At 42.3% G+C, this 7,578-nt stretch overlaps 1 protein-coding gene across 1 annotated transcript in view; it reads left to right on the top strand.

Annotated features, from left to right (window-relative positions):
* The window catches only part of PLCH1 (phospholipase C, eta 1), a 41,527-nt gene that overhangs the window by 5,436 nt on the left and 28,513 nt on the right, over positions 1-7,578 (top strand). The window contains exon 5 of the mRNA XM_008935726.1: positions 6,869-6,962. Coding sequence (XP_008933974.1) covers positions 6,869-6,962 — 94 coding nt within the window. The remainder of the gene's footprint in view (positions 1-6,868; positions 6,963-7,578) is intronic.

Genomic DNA, 7,578 nt, shown 5'->3' with positions numbered 1-7,578 from the left:
GAAAGAATTTTATGTGAAAATTTAGCCAAAGGCAGGGGGTTAAGCACAAATGTTGTAACAAAAAAAAGAAATCTAGAACCTTTGCTGTTTTTTAAATATTTCTAGAAAGAGTTTGAACTTTTTTTGGTCTCTGGTAGGGGAAAGGCAAGTGTAGGGCAATAGGGTTAATGTGTTGGGGTTTTTTTTATATAATGACACTTAGGTAATAGTCACACTTTTGAATTGCAGCTGATTATGAGATGTCTTAGCATCATTGCTCTCTCTTGCATGGCTTGCCTTGGTTGTTTATTGGTGTTGTGGGGGGAGCATTTATATTTCCATACGTTTCCAGGAGATGCCTTTTGTGAGTAAAGGTTTTGCTTGGAAGATATACTCTAAATTATGGTGATGTGATTTATTTTAAAGCTAGAAACAGAAGAAAAAGAGCAAACTATTTCTGATTATCTGCAAATGGTTTGCTTGTGCATGGCTTAATAGAGTAACATGTTAAGACGAATCTTTGTCTTCTCATGTCCTTTCCTGTAAGCCAAGTTGAATCCTACAGTACTGTTCTATGTCCCAGAAGTTCTCAAGTATCAGGAGTAGGAGTAATTATAAGGACTGCTGCTTTTATTATTGAGACAACAGTTTAAATATTGACAAAAAAAGAACCTCTTCAATGTGCCCTAAATCTGTTACATTTTAAGGGAAGATGGCACTATTGTGATATAATACAGATACTGATATTGCACCAACCCAGCCAAGGATGAGATGTCCCGGATTCTATCCTTTTTTGCCTTCTGCTGCCTTTCCCAATTTTTCTTCAGAAAGGTCTGTTTTCCAGACGTTCTTCACAGATGTGTGGGACTTGTGCCAAAAAAATGCCACATCTGGAGGTTGTACTTTTACCTGAAGCTACTCGGAGAGAAGCAATTGAGAGAGTTGAAGTTCAGGGAACCACAAGAACAGATACACTTACTAAGGGATTTAAATAAACAAATAAAGTGAAAAGAGGAATAAGAAACTCCAGAAGCAAAGCTGGGTCAGGATCACAGATTTCCTCCTAATGTGCTTATGAACAAACTTGCTGAACAACAACAAAAAAATCTCGATAGCTGTTTCTGTGTATGTCGCTCCAGTGGAGATTTTCATGCCCATCTTGAAGGGGACTGGGCAATGACAAAAATTATCTGTGGAAACCATGGAGAGAACTTGTCCACTGGACAGCAGGAGCACAGAAGGAACCTTGAGATCTCTAGGACTCGTTTGCTTCTGGCAATTGTTCCTGGGTTGTTTGCTCGCCCCATGGGTCCTTGCAGAGTGTTCCAAAACAACCTCACAAACATAAATAGTAGCATCCTAGCCTGCTTCAGCATCCTAGATACAGATGCTGTGTTTTCCCTGCAGTCACTGGAATCTTGTGCCATTTTGGGATCCTGCCTGCCACGACTGCTTTTTCTGAGTTACCCCAAGCAGAAAATATCAACACTCTGTGCTGGTTTGTTGCTGAATTTCGCCACTGGCCCTGTGGCCATTCCCTGGTGTGTACAGCTCCCTGGTTCTTGAAACATGGAGCACTATCACGTCATTGCTCTTGTTACAATAGTCTCGTCACACCGATTCCTGCAACCAGTCTGGGCCTGGCAGTTCTGCTAATTACAATTTGAAAGCACATATTGCTTTTTATCTTTTTCCCTTTCCTTTATTGCACTAAGATTTTTGAGCTCACCACCTTTTCCTTTGTTTCCTTTTTAATCACTGCCTTCTACTTGGGTGCCCTTCAGTGGAGCACCCTTGACAGCAGTAGTAGCAAAGTTGACACTGATGAGAAAGCAAAGAAATGCTCCAGGGAGGGCATGTTCCAGGAGATGCTGAAGTGCCCAGGAACAGATGAAGAGCAGTGGTGTGAGAGGGCACCCAGGGACCTGGAGCAGGAAGAAAAACATGTGGAAAAGGCAGAAGAGCTGTCTTTGTGGGTGCGCAAGGATATTATGAAACTACTGATGCAGCAGAAAAAACGAGTTGACTGTCAAGCCTGGCATACTGCATCCTCTTCTCTGTCTACACGCTGCTCAAAATGCTGAATCTGGACAGGGCTGTAACTGCTCTGCTCAACGTTGTTCCACAAACAACAGACAGAAAAAGTAAAGGCATGATCTCCTGCAGCTGAACCTCTCGATGGCGTAGTTTAGAAGCACCTTGCACATTCTTTGCCTCTTCCCACTTCCTAGTATTAACAGCGTTAGAGCAGATTTGCCATTTAATGTTTTCAGGACACAGGCATGATAACCATGTCCTTGGGTAAGGCAAGATTGCCTTCAAAAGCTGATAATGGTGCAATTCATAATGCAGCTCTCAAGTGCCTTCAACCAAACATCATTTTGTTTTTGCTGTTGTCTTGACTACTTGGAAATCTGTGGACAGTCTGCCCAACTCCATCTGCAAATCTTTTGGCAAGACTTTTAGATATTCTGCAGCCCGAGGATAGAACAAAAAAGGTTTGGTTTTTTTTGTTAATGTGCTAAGCTGGCTTCTGTTTTTTTAGGAGCTCTCTGTTGCCTTCACCCCAGAGCTTGTGGAACAGATTATTTCCACTTAGGTGCGGTTAAACTCAGCTCATTGCTATTGAAATTGCAACTATATGGCTTCAAATGTCGGAAGAACAGGAAGTAGGCTGTGTTCCTGGCATGACTGCTGCTCCTGCAGTCCTCTTAGCACAAGTGACTGTGAGGGAGAAACATCCCTGGATGTCCAGTCACATTTCTGTGCCTGGGTGATGTCTCTTTGGGAGTGTCCTTGCTTTTAATAAACCAATATTGTTGTCTGAGTTGGTCCTCCCCAGAAACTGATCTCCTGCTACATGACAGATTGCTTCCACAGCAGGATCTCCTGGTGCTTCTGACTAATGGAGCTTGTGTCCTACTGCTCTTTGAGTAGTGGGCCTTGGCTGAAATGGGCTCTAAACCATCATCTTGCCCGTCGCAGAGCAGCTTGGTGGTTGCCAGCCGTTCTGGACCTGCGTCGTAGAGTGAACGGCCTCGTTCTGCCCTGGTGCTGGGAGCCCCTCAGCGCCGGTGCCCTGGGTCTGAGCAGCCCGTGGCTGTTGTCTGATTGCTGCCTGTCCTTCCTGCCTCCTTTCCACTGCATCCGTGTCATGCCACGTGCTTTTGTTTCAGCCACAGCAGAGAGCTTTTTGGCTGTTGTGCTGATGGTTTTATGCAGTTACAGGGCTGCTTGGGCATTCTAAACCTGCACTGTTTGGGTTTGTCTTTCTGAGGGTGAGGTTTCCTGTGTGTCTGCTTGTCACCTGCTGCCTTACCACGGATCAGTTACTACTGCAGTACAGTTTTCATCTGTGCTGAGAAAAAGGGCAGCCTGCTGCCATGGTGCCTACAGCAGTGTTCTTGGTGTGCTCCAGGGGAGTGATGCATGTTGTGGGATGGGCCTGGTTGTACTCCTGAGTAACACGGACCAGATGGGAATGTTGCTACCACACCATCATATTGACACCAAATGAGTACCTTCTGTGGTTAAAGGGCTACTGCTGTATGCAGCCCAAATGAAGCTGGAGCCAGAATTAATGCCCCGTATCATTTTAGTCAAACTGAAGAGGAAGTAAGTTTATTACAGTGACCACCCTTGGAAGACGCACATAGGTTTATATAAAGCTCTTCCTTAACTATTCAACATGAGCTAGTAAATTTTGAGTTAAGCCTGCTTGAGAGTAGGTTTATTCTTATTACTCGTCTGTGCTAATTAGCCAGTATTGCAGGAATAACTAGGGATGTGGTGAGTAGTGAAAATGTGACCAAAAAGTGGCATGAAGTGTGGGGATTAAGTACACTTTTAGAAAACAAATATTTTGAAACAACTGTGCCTGCTCTCTTGGAAGAAGTTTTAAAGGGGCACGATGAGGCAGCATATGCTAGGGCTTGTCGATATATGTTAGGCTATGATCTGAAACAGGGTGTGATGCAGAATGCTGGGAACCAGTGTCCCGAAAGGAATAGGAACTTATAAGAATATCAGTGTTGGCACGTGGACTTTGAAAAGAGGATAGACTGTGGAGCTTGTTCATACCAGACAGGGTATGAGATCATCATGTCTGACCAATCCTTATTGCTTTCCACAAAAAACCACCTCTTAGTGCAGCAACACCAGCTCCCAGCTGGCAAACAAGCTGATGCCTGCCTCGCTCTCCATGGCGTACACAAGAGGACAATCAATATGTCTCATTTATGTGGTGACTCGTATGTCATGACATCTTGCAATGAAATTGAAACAATGTCTTTACTTTGATTATTTCTATTTTGATTTTTCTTATAGAATGATTAACTGTGAACAACTAAGGCCTAAACCATTAGAGCAGTGTTGATATGCTCTTGGGTTGGCATCCTGTCCAGGAACACCTGCTATTTACACTGCACTTCTTTTCTGACTTTTTCCTTTTTTTCCCCTCCCACCCGAATTTCTCTTCTACTTTACATTCCTCTTTCTTCCTTCCTTTCCCATGAGAATGGGAAGTGAGGATGATTCCCATTCTTAACTTGTGGGCCTTTTACAGAAGAGGGTTCTCCCCTTACCTGGTATTGCTGTGCACTGCAGCTTCAGCTGGCATTAGATTTTAGGCAATAGGTTTATCTGACCTGCTTCCAATGAGACTGTTGAAATCAAAAGTGATATCTCTCTCCTTTCTCATACTTCTACAATGAAGATTAGGGATAACGTTGCTTTTTTTTTGTAGCTTTATAGGATGTTATTTTAGGAAAATTAATTGGTAGTTCATTTACTTAAAAAACCAAGATCTTACTGGTTATTCAAAGGCTGGTACTATTTTAAAGACCATATCTGCATCAAAATTAAAGCTTCTAACCAGGAATATAAAAAGTAGCCCTGTATCCAAGAGATACTGTGAGCTTCACTATTGACCATCTTCAGTAGTCCATGTATCTAAATATTCAGTCATAAATTTTGATCATTACTATTTAATATTAATTTTTTGTAACATACTTTAAAACTTAATAAAAACAAATTGAAATGAGTAGCCCAAGCTGTCACATCTCAAGCTACCGTTAAAAAGCCCAAATCATTGGCCTTTTCCCTAGCAGATGCAGCTTTGGACTAGAGAAGACACTTTTGTTTCTAGAGCACACCGGTACCCTGCCACTCGGCCATCAAGGAACCATGTGGGGTAATGGAAAAGTTAATTCTAGCCAGCTTGTGCTGAAGGGCCTGCTACGAGCAATGCTTGCAATCAAACAGCAGCATTTACTTGAGCTAGGATAATCAGGGTAGGTTGTTTTCTACTGAATTGTTTCCTTTCCTATTATGCTGTGTAATTCCTGCAGGCATCTTATGATTGTTGGCTTAGCTAGGAAAGAGAAATAAAATGTTTGGAGAAGGAAATGGGCTTGAGCCATGCTTTCCCTGTGCCAGAGGGAAAATAGAGGGAAGGGAGAAAAGAGAAAGAGGCTGGAAAATTTCTCCCAAGCTTTTCAGCTTGAGTCACCATATGAGTTGAGCTGCTGTCTTGCCTTCTGTTACTGTACTTCTATTGTTGACACATCCTGTTTTTCCCCCCTCCTTTAGTAATTTTTCATACTTAGGCTGTAGCCTTTTAGGTGTAATGAGACACGGTCAGTCATGGCACCCACACTTCTTAGGAGGAACTCAACACTTGGCAGGGTAAGGCCCTTAGAGAAGACCAGGTCAAGAGAGCCGACCTGCCTCTAGATTTCCATACAGCTGAATGTTGATGCTAGGAATATTGAGCCACAGGAAATAATGGAAAGCACAAATTCATCAAAGGCTACAGACAGAGCAGAGTAAATAGGATTTGTTTTGCCATCTGAAAGAGAAGTTCATTAGTAAGAGAACTGTTCAGAGAGGGACTGGTTTTGGATTAAATGTAGTGTAATCTGCATGATGACCGACCTTAGCCCTGCCTTTGCCTGGAGCAGTTGTATTAACAGAGCTGACGTGCGCCCCAAGAACAGGTGTCTGCATGTTCCTGTGCTTCCAGGCTGCTCCACCTGTCAGGGCATTCCAGCCAACTTGGGCCAAAGGTAGCAGTGTACAAACAGTAAATGGAGTAGTGGTGCAGATAAGCTGCCAAAGTTTTGCTGTCATTGTCACCATCCTGTGAGATTATTAGTGGAGGAAATGAAACACACCTAATAATATTTTTTGTTGTGGTTTTCTACAACTTCAGGAGTGGGGGGGAGAAAAGGTGAGATGAGCGATGGAAGCTACTTCATTTCTTTAATTTTAAAGGAAATATGAGGGTAGATAATACTATGGCCCTGGTAGTTAATTAGGACTTAAGTTGTGGGCTAGTTGAAGCTGATGACAAAACAATTATTTGTTTCAGAAGAACTACTGCTTTTCATTTCAGAATCTAATTATTTATCACAGAGCCTGTATATTACAGTGAACTCCCTTGCAAGTAATGAAATCACAGAAGTGGAAAATGCATGAAAATGAAATCAAACCCTGCTAAATCTTTTTGCATGTTTAAGTAGGTTATATTAAAGAATATAACTTTATAGTTCTCATTTCAGCAGCGTTGCCCAGTACAACTGTTAAGTGTGCTTAACAGCTAACTCATCTTTAAACTAAAATGAGACAGCTATTCAGTGATCACTACCTCTCACTCCCGTTTTTCTCCTCAAAAGTAAGAACTGTGAGGCTTGTGCAGCACTGACAAAAATCAAATCAAAATCTTGAAGTCCTTTTGCAGCAGTGTTACTGACTGTTCTGTTCATATTTAACTGAACTCAATGTTTAATCATAAGGTTTTTCAACTGGACCGAGAAGCCTAAAGTAGTTTTTGACACACTGGTGACATGGTATTAAAAATAAGTGCATCAACACTGTCATTCTTGTGCAGATGAATAATGTGACAACAGAATATTGTCTTGACATCATACAGAAGTTTGAAGTATCAGAAGAAAACAAGAAGCAAAATGTTCTTGGGATTGAAGGTAAAGTTTCTGCTTTGGAAACTGTACTGTAGTGGAATAGAAAAGCCTTAGCAGTGTTTTGGTGTAGCTTCTGATGTTTGACTATGATAAAAAGTTAAGTAGGAGGTCTGCACCTTCTGTTCTGCTTGTAAGCAGCGTGGGTTTGTCAGGACCGCATAAGGTAGTTGGGGCATGCTTGTCTTGGTCTGTACACTAGATCTGGGATAGGGAGGTGCTCCAGGGTTTCAGAGAGTTTTTACATGTGCATTTTTGTCATCTGCCCCTTTTAAGGATCTAAATGAAATGATCTGAAAATAGGTGAAACAGTGGCCATGTTAATCTGGGGGGGGGTTCAGTCGTCTCATACAGCTGCTATTCATTACTGTTATGCCTCTCTTGGAGTCCTGCTTTCTTTTTTTACTATTCATTGTGTCTTTCTAGATTATATTTGCTTTTCTAGTTCAAAGCTGTTTGAAAATTGTCTGGCGACAAGGGTTGGATCTTGGGGGAATGTATCTTCTCAAGTCTATCATAACTTCCATAGACTTCTGTTCTGGTTCCGCGTAAAAAGGGGTTCAGGGCAGGACCCACACAGAACTATGTACTCACCTTCCCCCCCCACCCCCCCCGAGCGAGA

This window comes from Merops nubicus, unplaced genomic scaffold (genome assembly GCF_000691845.1).
Source record: "Merops nubicus isolate BGI_N331 unplaced genomic scaffold, ASM69184v1 scaffold8272, whole genome shotgun sequence".
Lineage (NCBI taxonomy): Eukaryota > Metazoa > Chordata > Aves > Coraciiformes > Meropidae > Merops > Merops nubicus.
The sequence above is the reverse complement of the archived record's forward strand: the minus strand, read 5'-3'. Positions and strand labels throughout refer to the sequence as shown.